At 53.2% G+C, this 18659-nt stretch overlaps 2 protein-coding genes across 5 annotated transcripts; both read right to left on the bottom strand.

Moving 5' to 3' along the window:
• Positions 1-1894: 1894 nt before the first annotated feature.
• Positions 1895-11174, bottom strand: CNPY3 (canopy FGF signaling regulator 3). Of its 3 annotated transcripts, none has more exons than XM_043449397.1 (7): positions 10058-10082; positions 6478-6601; positions 5759-5825; positions 5566-5662; positions 3201-3323; positions 2851-2968; positions 1895-2554 (listed from the first exon to the last, which is right to left on the bottom strand). In XM_043449397.1, exons 2-7 carry the CDS (start codon positions 6521-6523, stop codon positions 2337-2339), a joined length of 669 nt encoding a protein of 222 aa, XP_043305332.1. In that variant the 5' UTR covers positions 6524-6601; positions 10058-10082; the 3' UTR covers positions 1895-2336. The 3 variants fall into 3 exon arrangements, with proteins under 3 accessions (XP_043305332.1, XP_043305333.1, XP_043305331.1); XM_043449398.1 differs by lacking the exon at positions 10058-10082 and adding an exon at positions 9515-9617; XM_043449396.1 differs by lacking the exon at positions 5759-5825 and having other exon boundaries at positions 10058-11174.
• A 1858-nt stretch (positions 11175-13032) lies between these two features.
• PTCRA (pre T cell antigen receptor alpha) lies at positions 13033-18287 on the bottom strand. 2 transcript variants are annotated; one of them, XM_043449395.1, is made up of 5 exons: positions 18230-18287; positions 16124-16142; positions 15356-15705; positions 14257-14301; positions 13033-13697 (listed from the first exon to the last, which is right to left on the bottom strand). In XM_043449395.1, exons 1-5 carry the CDS (start codon positions 18285-18287, stop codon positions 13189-13191), a joined length of 981 nt encoding a protein of 326 aa, XP_043305330.1. In that variant the 3' UTR covers positions 13033-13188. The 2 variants fall into 2 exon arrangements, 1 of the variants encoding a protein (XP_043305330.1); XR_006265939.1 differs by lacking the exons at positions 14257-14301; positions 15356-15705; positions 16124-16142; positions 18230-18287 and adding an exon at positions 13808-13877 and having other exon boundaries at positions 13565-13697.
• Between the last annotated feature and the right edge of the window lie 372 nt (positions 18288-18659).

The raw sequence follows: 18659 nt of genomic DNA, 5'->3' as shown, positions 1-18659 counted from the left end.
AATACACAGGGGCCCTGATGCAGCCACTTCTGAGCCTATAGAGCCCCATCCCCTGAGACTTGACTGTCGTTGAACTTGAACAAACTGGACTTGTGGCTAGTCCATTAGCCTTTGAGGTTCTGGATGACGGACATCCTCTCTGAGGTGCTGACAATTCATGTTTCTGAGGACAAGACTTCCTTCCAGTGTGGCTTCACTGAGGTCCCGGCCCCTCTTAACACAACATCCAAATTCCTTCTGGTGAAGTGAGTTCCAGCCGATCTCCTCCTAAGAGCCATGCCGACTCCTAGATCCCCAGACTGGCAAGTCTGAGCGGCACCCAGACATCTGTCTGACAAGCATCCAAGTGACTTTTAGGTCCACGTGAGGGTAGAAACCATTCTGATTGGGTTTCTACTAAGGGGACTGAGATCAGGTTCACTCAAGCTCAGCCAGACCCCTCACCTTATGGAGAGAAGGGGTGTGGGAAAGTGGGAGGCTATAGTTAAGCTCAGAAAGGCTGGTATGTGTGGTGGGGAGAGGGAAAGGAAAACCTGGGAAGTGGATCCTGCTCTTTCTTTCCTAGGCTGAGCCAGGGAGACGCTGCCTGCTGGGGAGGGTGGGTGGGTGGGTGGGTGGAGAACTAGAGTGTGCAACATGCCTGGCCTTGTGGGGACAGGGGGGTGGGGGGGTGCGGGGTGTGGGTGAGGGCACTCATCCTCCAGCAGCCACAGGTCAAAGAGCAGAGCAGTCACCATGCTGCCCTCCCTCCAGTCCCGGCCTAGGCCTGGGATTGGGCTCCTGGTCTTTGTCTCATCCTATTCACAGGACAATGAAGCTCTGGGGACAAAATTAAGCCAAGCACTGGAGCTGCGGAATAGTGACAAGAAGGGAGAGTCAGAGACGGCCACCAAATTGTAGACAGTCCAGGGGGTTACAAATGGTTCCCTAGCCCTGAGTTCCAATGCCTGACCCCTCCCCAGTCATCTACACTCAGAACAGAGTCCAGGATGGGACCAGAGTCTAGAGTGGCTTCTCTGCCCACAGCCCCTCCAACATGGGGACAGTCTCCGCACCGCAGTTGGGGGCGGGGGGTCACTAGACCACAAAGAATCATCCTATCAGGGCCTGTTCCAAGCCTCATGACTCAGGGCAGCAGCAGCTTCCAGTCTGCTCCACTCTCTGTGGCCTGGCTGTCCCCAGCCCTGGGGAGGGGACCCCAGAGCGTTTTTGCCAGAAGCTGGAGTCTGGGGAACCTGTAGGGTTAAAGCACGGACTACCCGCAGCCGTCACCACTATTGCTTCTGACGCCACCACCGATCTCTGCCCTCAGGACAGACCGGGAGGTGCCTCCCACCCCTTCTCCTCAGAGGCCAGCCTTGCTGTTCGTCCCCTGCTCCCAGAGAACATGGTGTAACCGGTGTTGTTGGGGGCTTGGCCGTCCTTCCCTGTGGGTTCCTAGCACAAGGGCTAGGGAGCGCAGAGTGGTCAGGTGTGGTCATCAGGGAACAAGGGTCAAGACCAAGAGGCCAGAAGCCAAGAGGCAGGTGGAGAGGAGGGGCTGGGGCTGGTGGGGTCACTGGGCTCACTTTACACAACCAACGGGAAGGCCTAGGAGGGGAGAGGGGAGGCGGGAGGCCGGGAAGGAGAGAGGGCGGCACTCCAGGCCTGAGCAGCTCAGGGAGACCACAGGCAGCTGAGGGCCAGGGCCGGGGCACGATGCCCACCCCACACCCGAGGCCCGGCCCTCACCCCAGCCACAGCCCCGGGGCCCTCCCTGCGCCTGCTTTCCCCACGGCTGGCAGGTTTCAGGAACAGCCTCCCATCCTCAGCCCAAGGTGGGAGCAGGGGGCAGGAAAGAGTGGCAGGGGGCTCCGGCCCCTCTGAGCAGCTGAAGGGGACTCAGAAATCTGAATGAAAAAGGCTGAAAGGTTTTTACTCTGTGAGCCCCAGGGGAGGGCCGGGCAGAGCACAAGGTGTCCACAGGAAGAGGGGATGCGGAGAGGAGGAGCTGGTGCTGGAGGAGCGAGGGGGTGGGGGGCTCTGGAGCCCCAGTCCCGGGTCCAGCTCGACACCTGCCCACCGGAGTTCACACCGGAGTCCTCGGCAGTCCTGAGATCACGGGGCCCGCCTGGAGTCTGGGTCGGGAGAGGAACGCTGGGCAGAGGGAAGAGGCCGGCCTGGCTGCCCGCAGCTGATCCAAGTTCTCCTGGGGCTGGAGTTTCCACGGCAGGAGGCGGCACCGGCCAGGCAGGCACCGCTGAGGCCCCGCGCTGCTCCGTCTGCGGGAGCCAGGGGCCCCAGACCCTTCGGCTCCCAGCTCAGGCTCTCGGTCAGCAGGAGCCGCTAGGTTAGGCTCAGAGCTCATCTGGGGCGCTGTGTGTGAGCGGGGAAGCCTTCTGGATGCCCTCGTCCTCCTCGGGGCTGGGGTCTCCCTCGAGGCCGCCCAGCTCCTTCCTCTGTTTGCTGCCGCCGCCGCCCAGGGCCTTGGCCCGGCTGCTCTTCTTCTTGGATTTCTTGCCTCCCAGGGCAGCTGTGTCCCCCTTCTTGCCAGACCACTGCTCTGCCAGGCAGCCTGTGGGGAGGAGGAGAGACACCCTCAACAGGCTGGCTGGCTGGGTGAGGAGCTGGGGCTGCAGAGCCCCTGGGGGCGGTGATGGGATCTGGCCCCAGCTCTGCCTCACTGTGGGCCCCCCGGCCCATCTAGGGGGCATCTGAGGCACCAGGCCCTGACCCCGCCCTGTACTATCCAGTTCCCTGAGGACGGAGGCTACAACGCCCCCATTTCTTATTTCTTTTCCATCCTCTCCTCACCCACCTCCCCAGAAGGGGAGCGAACAATAGCGGGGAAGGGAGGGCCCTCGGACTCACTGGCGTCCTTGCCCTTCAGCACGTGGTTGGCGCAGAGGAACTGAGTCAGGTCTTCCTCCTGGTGGTTCCTGTACCAGTCCTCGATCACCTCCTCAAACTCTTCTACCAGGACGTCACACTGTTAACCGCAAGGCCTCATGTCGGCAAAGCCCGGCCCTGACCCCTCCCGGAGGACCCGGGAGAGCCTGAGCCTCGTCTCGCCACCCACGGGGCTAGTGGCTGTGACTCCGGCGAGGAGGCTGCAGCCAGAGGCGGGGTGAGATGGCTTGACCACAGTCCCCCGGCTCCCGGTGGCCCTCGTCAACCGAGGACCCGCCCCCACCGAACCCTGGGGGCGGTGGGGCCCCTACCTGCTTCTTGAGGTCAGCCACCTCTGCCGAGGTCTCGTTCCACAGCTCGTAGGGGATGTCCATCACCACCTTGACCCCTTTGTGCACCAGGTTGTGTAGTGTCTCGAAGGTCTCTGACATGCCCTGGAAGACGCGATGGGATGTGAGAGGGAGAGACCCTTCCCCTCCCTGCCCTGCGCCTCTCCTGGTGGGGCTGGAGACCCAGGGAACCCCGCTCAAGGTCAGGATCCTTTCTGGCTTCTCGCGCTCATCCTCACCTTCCCCTCCCCTCTTTGAGGCCTGTGTCCCACAACCCCTCAACACACACAGCCTGTCCTGCCTCCCCACACCTCCTCCTTTTGGAAAGGTTGCTCTCGGGACCCTTTGAGCAAATACTCCTTTCCAGGATAATAAACTGGCCTTGTCTCTTTCCCCTCACTGTGGCCTCCCCCGTGTCCAGGCCTCTCCCTGCTTCTGGTTCTTCCCACTTGTATCCTTCCTTGCTGGAAAGAAGCACCGGCAAGGCAGGGAAGACTCTTGGTTCTGTATGAAATTATTTCTGCCAGCCACCTAGGTCTTCTCCACAGAGACAACACACTACCTGTTTCTTCTGTCTCCCAGAGACCACACATGCGGATATAAGCCACTACGCACACAAAAATAGCTTCTCCTCCACCCCCATACAAGCAGCTGTATGTATGTATCATACACACTATTCTGCACCATGCATTTTTTTACTTAATAATATCCTTTGGAGAGGGCTTCCCGGGTGGCTCAGTGGTAAAGAATCTGCCTGCCAATGCAGGAAACTCAGGTTCCATCCCTGGGTCAGGAAGATCCCCTGGAGAAGGAAACGGCTACACACTCCACTATTCTTGCCTGGGAAATCTCATGGACAGAGGAGCCTGGAGGGCTATAGTCCATAGGGTTGCAAAAGAGTGGGACACAACTTAGTGACTAAACAACTATACTTTGGAGGTGATTTTAGTTCAACTCATAAAGAACTACCTCATTCTTCATTGTACAGTTTGCCTAAGAGTCCACTGAATGGCCAACTTACTTAACCACTCCCCTACTAGCGCATGGTCAGGCTGCTTCTAATTTTTTCGCTCTAGAAAGTAAATTTAAACATTGTTACATTAAACATGGGTATATTACCAAGTACAATGTTAATATAAATTATAAAGGTAAAACCTAGGACTTGTGTGGCTTAGAAGTATTCCTCTAGGTTTCCCAAGGGTTTCTGAAGGATCTCCTTTGCTAGAAGGGTACTTAGGTGGAGAAATGTGGGAGACAGCTCTTCTACCAGACATAGAAGATGCAGAGATAAAGAAACATGTGCTCTTACAGGAGTGACAAGAGACATATGAGCCTCCAGACCCCCCACAGCCCCCTCTGGATCCTTTTGGAAAGACACATGGCAACAGGTATACAGGGAGGGGTGTGGAGATAGGTGGGTAGGATGACATTTTATCAATGTCCAGGAGCCCTGGCATCATTCAGCCACAGAAGAGAGCTTATTGTCAGTTTATTGTCAAGCCACACCCTGGGAATTGTGTGGCTGGTAGATTCTGTGTATGAGTGGTGAGCTCACACAGGTGTATTGACTTCTGAGCCGCTGCATCCATGTGACACAGTCTTCAGGCAGAATGTGTGAGATGAGGCAAGAGGGAAAGAAGAGGAAAGGGAAGACATCCAGTTTTTGATGGGACTTTAAAACCCTGGGCCAGGGCATGATTGCTGTTGTACGGACCTGTTTTCCCATCGCACATCTCATTTTGGATCAGAACTTAAACTGAGTCACTTTATTTTTTCACACCTTTTTCATGCACCTTTCTTTTGCGGATAGAAAAGTAAATGGCACAAGGGAAAAAAAAAAAAAAGGAAACATGGGCCTTGCTGCAAGGAAGCTCATCTCCAGTGAAAGAAGCATTCATGTACATGGTGAGTGCAATAAATGTCATAAAGGCATCATGATAGAGGTCCAGGTAGGGCCCCCGTGGACCCAGAGAAGGGACATGGCAGTCATCACCCCCTCCCCAAGAGTTTTCTGACATCTCCTCTAAACTCCCACAGTTCTGCGCATCCTGAGTTCTCCCCGCACAAAGTGCTCTGGCCCCCAGGGGGCTGCCACCTGGGAGCGTTTCTGTCCTAGGCTGAGGCAGGACCCCAGGGGGCAGGCCCAGACATCAAATATGTGCCCACCCGCACTGAAAAGTTAGGCTGCTCAGGATTGGAGGGATGAAAACAGCAGTGGATAAAGAACAGGGAGCTGCTGAGAAGGGAAGCTCCCAGGGCATGATCTTCCGATGGCACCCAGACCAGGGGACACACTGAGCCCTGAAGCCCGGGCCCAGCGGGGAGGAAGGGCGTATACAAAGCCAACCTTAGCGAATCGGTTGCTGCCGGTCCTCTCCTTGTGCAGGCTGTAGTCCAGGAGCCGCTTGCAAATGGTCTCCGTGACTTCGATTAACCTTAAGTCCCTGCCGAGACAGCAGCACAACACAGTCCCTGCCTGAGCTCCCCTCCTCCACCCTGCGGGTTAGGGGTCCAGCCCTCCAGCCCTGCTACCCCGGCACCTGCACGGCTCATCAACGGGAAGGCAGAGCTGGGAGGGAGATAGGTCATCGGGGGGGCTCTGAAATGCTGGAACACAGACCAGAGAGACACAATTTTAACAGCTCTAGGAGAAGAAAGTTGTTGTTGTTGTTTTAAATATAAAGTTAAATGATTAGCTAGATTAAAAAAAAAAATAAAGCAAAATGTATGGATATTTGATGTCGAGATATTGTTTCATTTTGAAAGGATGATCATAGTTGATGGAAAAGCTTTTTGGTTTGTTTTTAGTATTTATACCTAGCAAGATTAAAAGTTGGTAAGCCTGTTTTTTCTGGCTGCACTGAGCGGCTTGCAGGATCTTAGTTCCCTGACCAGGGATTGAACCTGGGCCATGGCAGTAAAAAAATGTCCAGCCCTAACCACTGGACCACCAGGGAATTTCCCAGCAATCCTATATTTTTAAAGACTGGTCCATAAATTCCAATCACTGGGAGTCACTGATGAAGTCCAATAGTCTTGCTTTTACAGATGAAGAATGTGAAGCCCAGAGGCACTTGGGGATTTAGGAAGGCCATACAATCAGTTCAGGGGAGAAGCAGTAGGCAAACCTGGGTCTCAGTTAGAGCCGCCTCCTTTTGGTGGGTCTGCCTAGCGGGAAGGGAGAGGGACCTTCAAGATGCTGATGCCTCAAGGAACAAAGCAGAGCAGGCTGCTGCCCCTTACCCTCTCCTCTACTTACGACTTGGTATATTTGACGCCTGAGGCCTTCCGGTCCAGGATGCCATAGCCTGTGTCGATCACCTCCTTGGTCTTGCCAGTTTCCTCAAAGGCTGACTTCAGCTCCACAGCGACGTATTTACACACTGGGGGAAGAAGACATAGCACCACCTACTGAATGCATCTGAGTCTTTGCAGGGAGCTGGCTCCCAGCAAAACAGACCCAAGCGGACACCTCTCCAGGGTTGAGTTGATGCTTGGGGCAGAGAAAGGAGTCAGCACCAGACCAGCAGTAGAGTTCAGTGGGCAGACCAGCAGTAGAGTTCAGTGGGTGAAAGGAGGCTCCAAGATCCACTGCCCCCTGTCATCTCTGGGCCCTTATCCTACTGCCTCCATTTCTCCCAGCCCCTTCCTGCCCCCCACCCCCACAATCATTTATGTCACTGAAAAGAATTTCAAATATATAGAAAAGCTGAAAGAGTACAATGAATAACCATATACCTTACACTCACAGTCAAGAGTTGTTAGTCAAAAAGAATAAAAATAAATTTAAAAAGAAAGAGAGAACAAAAAGAGCTATTAGTAAAAAAAAAAAACCAGTGATTTACCACTATTTCCAATTTATAATATAAAGCAATGTGATAATAATAGATGTCAACAGTTTTTGATAAACACAGTTTTTTTGATAAACACAGTTTTTGATAAACCATTTTGAAAATAAGCTGCAAGACATCATGATCTTTGCTCCTAAACAAGTCATCGAGCACTTCCTGAAAACAAGGACCTTCCCCTACTAATCATAAAACAATCACCATTCTTGGAAAATTTAACAATTCCTATCTCATCTAATACTCACTTCATGTTCAAATTCCCCAATTGTTCCCAGGATGTCTTTTATGGCTGTTTTATTTCTTGATTTCATATGTTATTTCAACACCAGTTCTCTAGTCCTACCAAGTTAATTTGCTCCACTTCCCCCCACAGGCCTGTTTCTACTGTTTTTGTACATTTATTTTCTCATTTCCTCTTACTCTTCTTCAAATAGTTATTAAGCAACTCCTTTGTGTCAGGCACTGCCTGGGGATACAGAGAGGAAAACAAGGTCCCTCCCTCCCAGATACTCAGTCTAATGGAGCAGAAAGAAGTGTAAACAAATAATTACCGTTGCATAAGGAGTGCTACCACGGAAAGGGTGCACTGCTTGGGGCCTTAGGGAAGTGCCTGATGCCCTCTAGGGCTTTAGGGCTTGTCTGTCCTTTCTCTCCACCTCATCTTAAAAGCCTGCTCCCCCAGGAAGCCCTTCTGGATGAGTCCCACCTGCTCTTGATTTCATCCTGAGACTCTGTAGGACCATGCTCTCACCAAGGGCCTTGATCATCTCATGTGACTCTCCAATTAGACTACAAGGGCACTCAAAGTGAGGATCATGGGCTGGATTTCTTCCTTATTCCTCTATTTTGGGACTTGGTATGTGCTGGATACTTGATAAATACTGCCCGGAGAGACTGCTTGTGATCGAGCAGCTTCTGATGTCTCCGAATGGAATATGATCTGTAGGCTAAATGTCAACAGCATTGTTTTAACAACAACAGCAGAGTTGGATAGAAAACCAATTTACCACCGAAACAAACAAATCCCCTGCAGGCCTGCTTGGTGAAATTTTATAACATATGCATTAATAGATGGCTTGGAGAACTTGGAACACACGAAGATTCCAAAATGTCAGCCATTGATCTCAGAGTCTGGGATGAACTAAGGGTGTCTCACCTCCCTGGCTCCCAGCCTCTTCTGTCCTGCATTCTGTGCGAGCTCATCATTTTTCTGACTCCAGTGCTCCACCTCTCCCAGGTGCTCAATATGTAGTATGCCAGGCCCGGGGGGTTGGAACCCATCAATCCATTTCTCTTATATCCATCAAGTACAACCTTGCTTCTCAACTCTTCCAAACCTTACCTCTTCAAGACCCCCTCTGGGGATCCCACCCAAAACCAGACTTAGAGGAGACTCATGGCATAGACCCCAGATCCCCATGAACATCCACCCACTTCTTTCTGGGCAGTTCCTCTGCCAAGGCCTCTTCCACTCAGGCTACTAAGCCAAAGGCAGGTTTTGTGGGCCAGTCAGCACTTAACAACTAAGGTGTCACAGTGATAAATAAAAGTAAAAATACACTTAGGTTAAGCCATCCCGTGACTGAAAAGCCATCCCTTTTATTCTTTATCAATTACCTACAAAATCAGGTTGGATTAGAATGATCTAAAGATTTTTGCCAGCTCTATGCTTTTATGAGTCTCCTATGGAAAAGAAGTGTGAGCTTCTTAGGCTGTGAGAACAATAAGAGAAACGATAAGGGCTCTTCGGCATCAGAATAAGATAGAAAATGAGAAGGGGAAGTGAAATCCCCAAAAGATCTTAGCTGTGGCCAGAAGAGTGAAAGGAAGGCATTATAACCCTGTGACTGTCTGTTCCAGAGAGTGAGGGAGAAAGTACAGGCTAGAACCCATACTGGAAGGCTGACCAGTGAGGTCAGCTCATCTCTGAAGATCACCTTTAATCTCTCAAATGGAAGGATTATGCCTCCCAAACCACCCACACTTCCCAGCACTCAGGAAATATCTGGCTGGCTACAGGCTTTGAATTAGGATGCAACTGGTTTATAGCCAGCTTTCAGGGGTGAGGGGCTGGGGTTAAGAGAGGTGAGGACAGAACGTAGGAGTGCGTGTAACGGTCTGAGGACAAAACTGAGAAAAGGAGAGGAGAAAAAAAAAGGCAGGCCCTTGGCTGGTGTGTGTGCTGGCACGCTTCTCTCTCTCCCCATCTCTCTCCCTCCGTATCTCTGTTTCTCTCTCACACACACAAGTGCCACACTTCCACCTCTCTGTCTTTGGGATTCACTCTCTTCCCATATCCCTAAAATCTCCCTCTCTCACCAAGTTCCCCCAGGTTCTTTTTCTCCTAAAGTGACCCCTTAGGTCTCAGACCCTCTTCCTTCCTCCACACACACCCACAGCACCCCCAGCTTCACCCACGTTCACTCATGCCTGTGTGTGAACAGCTACCTGAGACAAGGCCCCTTGCCCTGGAGGAGCTCACGGCTAGTGGAGGAGACGGCCGGTGACACACAGCCGGCTGTGGTCAGGGCACAAGGGGAGCGTCTCAAGTTCTTCCCCCAAGACCGGTCATGTGAATCTTCTCAGTTCCTCAAATTTGTCCTTTGCCTGTAGGCCTCTGCATCTGTGACTTCGCTTCTCTTCACTCGACTAACTCCTAACCACTCAGGGCTTCCAGGAGGAAGTCTTTCCCCGCATCTAGGGTCTAGATTTAGATGCTCCTCACCCAGCCCCCAAAGCCCGGCGCCTCCTCTCTCATGGCACCTACCACCCCCACTATGACTGCTTGTTTTCACCGATTTCTGAGCTCCAGGTGCACCGAGACCTGATCTCTCGGTCGCCCCTGCGTTCCCAGCGTCCAGCACAGTGCCAGGCACAGAGGAGGCTCCTGGAGTGGAGACCCGCTCAGAGCCCGGGACGGTCCCTCCCCCAACCCTTCTCCGCAAGCCCCGCCCCGCAGCAGGATACTCCCCACGGGCCCCGCCCCCTCACCTTCGCATTTGCTGGGCAGTCGAACCCAGTCGGTGTCCTCGGCTCGGGCCTGCCTGGGGCCCAGCTCCGGGGCCGGCAGTAGCAGCAGCAGCAGCAATAGCAGGGAAAGAAGCAGAAGACGGTGGGGCCTGGGTCGGGGCCCGGACGCGGGCTCAGGTAACGGCTCCATGGCCCAGCCGGACCCGACCCGACCGGACCGAGGCTGCGCTTCCTCCGGCTGCGCGCGCTGGGCAGCTTCCCGGAGCCGCTTCCGGGACTGCACACGTGCCTCGGCGTAACCGGGGCAACGGCGAGCCCCCCCCACCCCCCAACACACCCGCTCCCAGTCCAGCTACCTCGGCCCGCCCCCAGAACGACGGAGGCCCGCGGACTCGGCAGCCAATGGGTTTTTCGGGGTTTGCCTTCTAGCGAATGGGAGGACGATCTTTTTTCGGCCTCGGCCAATGAGGGAACGGATGGTGTCCTCGGTGACCTATGGCAACATCTTTTCCCACCTCCTAACGGAGGCTCTGGGAGGGACTCGGGGACCAGGATTAGGGGAGAGGGAGCAACGCTCTGGTCCTGAAAGGTTTGAGAGAGACAGTTTTCACTGCCTTCTCCGCCTTCTTGCACGCTACTTACCCCTAGGATCATAAGGCAGCCAGCCCTATGTCTTGTTATTATTATTGCTTTTGTTGTTACTGTCACTCTAGTAGGTGCTGTGGATGAGACCTGGACGATTCCGAGTCCCCTGCCTTCAAGCAGCTTTCTTTGTGCCCAGTAACCCTGGGCTTCCACGACAGCTCAAACGGTAAAGAATCCGCCTGCAATGCAGGAGGCGCAGGAGACACAGATTCGATCCCTGGGTGGGGAAGATACCCTTGAGGAGGAGGAAATGGCAGCCCACTCCACTACTCTTTCCTGCAGAATCCCTTGAACAGAGGGACCTGGCAGGCTAAACGCCGTAGGGTCGCGGACACAACTGAGTATGCACACGCCTGTCTCATAAAACCCCAAGTTTATCCTGGTGGTAACTAGAATAAATCATTTCCTCTCTGAGCCTCAGTTTTTATCTGACAACAAAGTGATCCTCCTAGCTGCCCTTCAAGACTTACCTGTTCCTGGGAAGCTCGAACGGGTTGATGGAATTAAAGCTTATCGAGAGGATTGTAAAAAGTTCATGCATTAACTTTCATATTAGTGTGTGATCTCGCTTCCTTTTCTGGCCTATTATTTATTTCTTTGGATTCTGAGCTCCCACAGGCAGGGACTTGACTAACAAGCGATTGATTTCCCGGCCACATCCCCGGCACCAGGGCGCTTGGCACAAGGAGTTGCTGGGTGAAGCCTCCTTATGCTGTGTCATCGGGAAGAGGACTCTCTGGGTTTTGGGGGATGGCTTCATGCTGCCCCTGAGCCCAATGGTCTATGGACACACACAGAGCAAGGCTGCTTCTCTGAGAGGTTGCCTGCCAATTCCATTTTTGCCCATAAATCCCTGTTTCCAGTGCCTCCTGTTTCCTTCCTGGAGGTTGGATATTTATGGCATTTTATAAAGACTTTAAAGGACAGATGCTCAAGTCTATTGACTTGTCATTTTCTGATCTTAGCTTCTTGCTCCTAACAATTCCGTGGCTGACAGGGCACTCTTGGATAGCAGGAGCTGTGGTGTGTAGAATTCCACAATGTAGAGGATCAGATCACTGTCCTGAGGTCCTCCATGCTCTCTAGGCTTCAGAAGACTTGGGGAGGCTCAAAGTCTGGCCAGGAGCCCTCCTGGGAAATGATGTTAAGCCAGCCACAGTGGGGATTCAGAGTCTGGGGCAGGGAAGGATTGGGGGAAGGCGGGCAAGACGGGGAGAAGCACTGAAGCTCAGGGAGGTTTGCTTCCAGAATAAACAAAAGGGCCTCTGAGAGCACACTGAGACATAAATTAGTTTGGTGGGAGATCTGGGTTCAACACGTGGGCTGAGAGCTGGGAAGGGACAGTGACTGTAGAAAGTCTGCGTTTGCCCCTGCCCCCACCCAGCCGACCCCTTCCTCTGTGTGTTAAGGAAGGAGCAGACCCTGTGGGGCTGGTGGACAGATTGACCTCCAGAAGCTGTGTCCTCTTTCTTGGAGAATCCAAAACAGAGGTGGGAGAACCTCCTTACAGGCTGGTGAGAGACAACCAGTGGAGGAGAGGTGAGGGTTTTCATGGTACAGCAGCTGAGAGGGCTTAGAGGCTCTGGGAAGCTGGGAGTGTCATTGACACCTTGTGTGGGGGTGGGGGGTGGTGGGGCAGTGTTAGAATGGAGTTCGCCACTGCCTCTTTGGGAGAAGGAAAACTACAGTAGGGCCATTAATCCAGGTAATTGTCCTGTGCTGCCCTGGGGGACATCTGGATTCACTTGTAAGCATCCAGATTCTTGGGGTGATGACTGGAAAGAAAACCCTGGGTTTCCTGCCAGCACTGGATAAACAGGGGACACACAGGTTACACTCCATTGTGGGAGCCTCATTCTATCAGTGCAAGAACCCTGTTGAAGAAACAAAACAAAAACCTCTCTAGTGCCTGGCTCAGAGTTGATGCTCAGTGAATATTTGTCAAGTGAATAATGATCTTAATTGATTAATGATGTATACCCTTGGAATTACTGTCTGTGCTCTTGCCCTTGGATATGATCCTATTACTCTGGAATCCTGGCCCTGATCGTTTCCCTCGAGTCTATACAAGCCTTCACATCAGGCCCAGCACACCCTCTTCCTGGGTTCCCGGGCCCCTCCCCCTGACCTCTCAGAAAGTTTGGGCAACTGTGAGGACACAGAGGGGGCCTGCCCAGTGCCCAATGATGGGGAAAGGAGACAGAGGTGGGACCGCATCCTCCCCAACCCCCAGCCCCACCTTCCAGGCTGTCACCCTCAGGCAGCCTTCCCAGATTTCTGCCTCCTCTAAATGTGCCAAATACCCTTCTCCCAGAGCAGACATTAATTAAAAGACTTTTTGTTTGCTTGTGTTATATAAGTTCTCCTTTAATTGTTGTCAACTATCTGCACCTCAGATGTCCTGGTGCCTGGGTGGATTACCACCCTCAAGGGGCTTCCAATCTAATGGGAGAGACAAAGCTTTTTTTTAGCTGAGAAAGAACCTCAGTCTGAGGAGGAGACGGAGCCTAACCCCCGGGGAAGCTCGGGTCAGCTGGAGGAGGCAGAGTATAGAGAAATGCTCCAAGGCTTGAGGTGGGAAGACTGAAGGCGGGTCCTGAGCTCCAGGCCCTGAGAACCGGCGGCCCCTCCTCCCAGACTGGGTTCCTGGGATCCCGACCCGGACGGCGGGTGTAAACCCGGCGGCAGCGGCGGCGGTCCCGGGGCTCCAGCGCCGGCGAGGCGGACACGCTGAGACCTCGGCCTGTGGTCCCCCCATGACTGCGGCGAATCCGGTCGGCGGGGCCTGCGGACGATCCTTGGGGCGGCGGAGGCTGCGAGAGGAGGCGGCTATCCGCCTGGGGGACCTCGGAGGGCGCGGGGAGACCGGGGGCCCCAGGGCCAGACGCCCCGGCCGGGTCCTCCCGCGCGGCGGGAGGGGCGCGGAAGCGGCTGCAGGTCAGCAGCACGTCCAACAGCAGCAGCTTGAAGAGCAGCAGCCGCAGCGCCCCGAGTCGCAGCACCAGGGCCGGCGTCCCTGCGGGAGAGGAGGAGCCGGTGAGCGGCCTGGAGGCTGGCGCGGCCCCACCTGCGACAGAACGTTCCCCAGAGGAGGGGAACCAGGGGACGGCCTTCCTGGTGTCTAACCTCAGCTCTGACTGCTGGTAATAATAATAGACACCTTCCGAGCCTTCATGTTATTTCATCCCCCGACAACCACGGGGATGTAGGCCAGGCAGGAAGCAGAGCCTGGCTGTGAACACCACTCTATGTCCAGCAGGTGTCCAGTCTCCTGAGGCTCCCTGGACTCCCAAGAGTGTCCCAAGACCCTCATACTGAGGCCAACCCTCTGGGCTGCCCAAGGACCCTTTTGCCAGCTCTCACCGGCGCTTCTCAACCTGGTGTCCAGAAAGGATGCTGGGGTCAGAGGATCTACCTCCTTCTGACCCAGGAGTAGACAGAGGCCCAGGTTAGCCAGTGCCCCAACCAGGGAGGCAACCTGTTCAGGGGATACCCACCAACCTGCACCGCTCCCCCAAGGGGGCACATCAGCCCAGAGCCCAGCGGGGGCTGAGGTCCTGGTTCCCGGTACTCACCCCCGAGAGGCTCCCAGAGGCAGGTCCTGGCCGAGGAAGCGTCTCCTGGCAGCCAAGGAAAAGGGAGTGAGTCTTTGGGATGGGTTGTGCTCTCCACCCCAGTGCTATGCCCCAGCCCTGCTCAGGGCAGCTCTTCTGGATAAATGGACAGATGAACCAGCAGTGGGAACCCTGAGCCCATCTGTGGCAAGTCCTGTCAGGGGCCCAGATTTCCTTGTCTCCTAGCTGTTCCCTGTTCTCTGCCCCAAGAGATGCCTCAGCACGTTTAGACAAGGAATCAGTTTTCTTAGCAGTCTTCTTTGGAAGGCAGGACCTTTATTCAACAAATGTTCCCATCTGGAGGATGAGAAAACTAACATAATCCTAAAAAAGGAAGTAAGTCATCTAGTCAGTAATAATAACAGCTGCCTTTGGACATGTTACTTGACCTCTCTGTGCCTATAAAATGAGAAGAATAACATGACCTACTTGTAATATGACCTAAACGTAAAGTATTTACAACAGTGCCTGACACAGAGCAAATGATAAATAAGTGGTAGCAATTGACTATTTAATTATTGTTTTGTTCTATATGTAGGGTGTCATAGTTAGGGTGATATAGATATTAACCCTGAGTATACATAGAGAGGAGCTTCCCTGGTGGCTCAGATGGTAAAGAAAAATCTGCCTACAATGTGGGAGACCTGGGTTCGATCCCTGGGTTTGGAAGATCCCCTGGAGGAGGGCATGGCAACCTACTCCAGTATTCTTGCCTGGAGAATCCCATGGACAGAGGAGCGTGGCAGGTTACAGTCCATGGGGTCACAAAGAGTCAGACACAGCTGAATGACTCAGCACAGCATAGCATACACAGAAAGGTATTGACCTCAGGATGGAGGAGCCATTATTACCTCTCAGAAGTCATACATCAGATCTTGGATCTGAATGAGATATCACAGTTGCAAATCCCGGGAGCTCTGAGCCCACCCTGCTCTGAACCCAGGCATCAGCTCACCTAGATGTTTGGTTTGGAGCCTGTGCTCCCTCCCACCACATCCTGATTCCAGAGTGTGTGAGAGGGGGCGGGGAGCAGCCCCGGGGGCCCAGGCCCCGTCCCCACCTGACAGCCGTAGGGGCTGTGTGCTCTGGCTGTGGTCCCCAGCTCCAGGCCCCGTGTGGCAGACCAAGGTGTCCCAGGCTGCCAGCTCCTCCGAGTGCAGGGAGAGCTGAGCCAAGCGAGTCCAGGTGCCATCCTCCGCCGGGGAAGGGCCATAGGTGAAGGCATCCAGTGAGCTGCCATTGCCAGCTGAGAACCAGATGGGACACTCAAAGCCAGGGGGTGCAATGTCGAGGACCAGGCAGACCACCAGCGTCTGCTGCTTCCCATCCACCAGCAGTGTGATTGGTGGGGCCAGAGAGGGGAAGGGTGTGCTGCCCACGCCTGCAAGAGAGCACACACTTGTAGGGGGCCTAGAACTGTCCATACCCTCCCAGGTCCTCATCTCATATCCTTCCATCTGGGGTTCTCTTCCATCAGTCCTTCCACCAACCATCAATCTATCCTACCCACCCATCCATCCTTCTCTCCTTGTATTTACCTACCTAACCACCTTCCTTCCCTCCATCCTTTCTACCATCATCCGTCTTCCTACATCTCTTCTTTCTGCTTTCAATCTCTATGTATCCATCCATCCATCCATTGATCCATCTTCCCTTCCTTCCGTTCATCTATGCATCCTTCCATCACCTATCTGTCACATCTGAATCTCTGTGCCAAGCACTAGGGACACAACAATCAATTAAAATATTGTCCTTGCTCTCGATGATTTCAATCCCATGAGAAAGACCACAGATGAAAACAAATACTTATAGTACCTTGTTGTGCCGCCTCAGGAGAGAGGTTCCCTCTGGGGAGGGAAGGAAGGAGGTAGGATATGAAATGAGATCAAAGGGACCTCAAATGCTCTGCACCTTTTTGTTTCTTTTAAAAGATATTTGATTCAAATGTGGCAACATTTTAACCATTTGCTAATCTGAGTGGCCTATGCTGGGGTGCTTGTTGTATTCCTTTCAGTTTTGGGGTTTTTTTCTTTTCTGTTAAGTCTGTAGCATTTTTAACAGCTTTGTTTAGACATAATTCATGTACCATACAATTCGCCCATTTAAAGTGTATGTCTGTATTATTTTATAATTTAAAAAAAGCAAAAATAAGTCATGTGAGTACTGCAAACATTTGTCCTGTATTTTTCAGAATAGTCCTGATTTTCCACAGACTTATTTGTTGCAGTAAAGATGACTCATTTAATATATAACAAAAATGCTATTTTTGAATGGGTGGCTGTCTTTTCATATAAACAGAATCTCAAAAGTTAAAACCTACAAATAAATTCCCAGCATAAGTTAAGTGCAGCCAAGCTAAAGAAATGCCTCAGGGTTCAGGGAAGGCACTAGAGAAACTTGTAGGGATCTAGAGGTAGGGGGTGCTCACAAAAGTTTTCTTTTTTTTTTTTTGGCTGTACCATGCAGCATGTGGTGCTCTGACCAGGGATCAAACCCGTGCCCCCCTACAGTGGAGGTGTGCATTTTCAACCATTGGACCTCCAGGGAAGTCCACAAAAGACTGCTTGAAGGTCAAATAACTGACCTAGAAGCAGGCAGATGGTAAGTAGTCTACTCAGGGTTTGGATTCAGACCTCTGTGACTCCCAGTCTCACAGACCATCCCGCTTGGAAAGATGACCAAGATTTTCCTACATGTCGCAGAGGACGAAGCCTGGGACATGGCCTCAGGGTTGGTTTGACTTTTCACTCATCCACTTAATTTACTGAGTCTTAACTGTCCCATCAATACAATGGGGTTAATAACACCAACCCAGGGAAACTGTGGTGGATAATAAAGATCATGAACATAAAACACCTGGCAGAGAAGGATTAGTGTCATCAATACTAGTATTAATAAGGCATCATGAACAAAGGGAGGAGAAAAGGCTGCGAATGAGTTGCAGGAGCCTCAGCCTCCTGAGCCTTTCCAGAGTCTAGCATCTGCCTCCTCCACGAAGCCTCCCAGAATTGCTCCTTCTCACCCTGGCTGCTTCCTTCTCAGAGCTCAGGTCTCCCACCGCGGGCTCTCCCTGCTCCATGTGGGTGTGATTTATGTCCCTAGCAAAGGAGTGCTGGTGACATACTGGGGGCCAGCTTTAGAACAAGGAGATGTCCTGATTCAAAAGTCAAGGACCTGGAGGAGGAAATGGCAACCCACTCCAGTATTCTTGCCTGGAAAAGTCCATGGACAGAGGAGCCTGTCGGGCCGAAGTCCATGGGATTACATGACTGAGCCTGTGTGCACGAGGGTGGAGGGAGATGGGTTGGTAGCAATAAGTGGTAGAACTAAAAAAAAAAAAGTCAAGGACCTTTCCCCACCACAAACATATGAACATTCACATGCTACTAGATGAACCTGGAATTCTCAAAAGTTTAGTCCTTCGTCTCCAGCCCTGATCTTTGTAGGGGCGGGCTCAGGGGTCAATACACCTGGAAAGTCACTGAGGCCTTGAAACTTCTAAGCACCTATTGGTAGGGGGAGGTGGGAGCGAACGTGAGATACCCTGAGCCCTGAGGGCAGGAGACTGGACAGGAAGGAGCGGGGAACTCACTGTGTTGCCGTGTCCTATGGCCCCATATAGCGCAGCACAGCCAGGCTACCCCACCCCACCCATCATGCACACCTGTCCCGCTCGCTCCAAGAGGTGAGCACCCTCCCTCCCAACATGGTGGACTCCAGGGGAGCAGGACTTGGGGGCCCCGGAGCAAGGTAGCTGGGAGGTAGGGTACAATGGGGAAGGGGATAATGGGCTTCTGGCAAGACCCTCCTCAGGGGACCGCAAATACCTCTGTCCTGCCTCCCTGCATCCCTCCCACACCAGGGACACCCAGAGTGAGGACGTGGGCTTGGGCCCACTAGGGGGGCACAGAGAAGGGTGCAGGGGGGTGCTCACCTGTGGGCAGGGCTGGACACCCGAGGGCCAGGAAAAGCAGCAACCAAGACTCGGCCATGGCCCACCTGAGAGGAGGCAGGACCCAGCTGCAGACCTGGGCTGGGGGAGGAGGCAGCCACAAGACGGCCTCGCAGGCCACAGGCGCAGCTGCATCTCAGCTGCTCCACCACGGAGCCGTTTCCCCGGGTGAGGAGCCTCCCACCCCCACCCTGGCCCCCAAACGCAGCCTTCTCTCACCAGTCCAAGGCACTCAGAGCACCACACCCCCTCCCATCTGAAGAACACTCCACAGTGTGCAAGGCCTTTTCCCAGTCACTGCCCCTGTCACCTACAGGATCTAGAGCACTTGACGGTGTATCAGGGGCTTAACATCCAGCATTTCATTCCATCACCCAACTACTGTGAGTTTCATTTCACAGGCGAGGCAGCT

This window comes from Cervus canadensis, chromosome 28, assembly GCF_019320065.1.
Source record: "Cervus canadensis isolate Bull #8, Minnesota chromosome 28, ASM1932006v1, whole genome shotgun sequence".
NCBI classification, from domain to species: Eukaryota; Metazoa; Chordata; class Mammalia; order Artiodactyla; family Cervidae; genus Cervus; species Cervus canadensis.
Note: the sequence above shows the minus strand (reverse complement) of the source record. Positions and strands in the feature narration are given on the sequence as shown.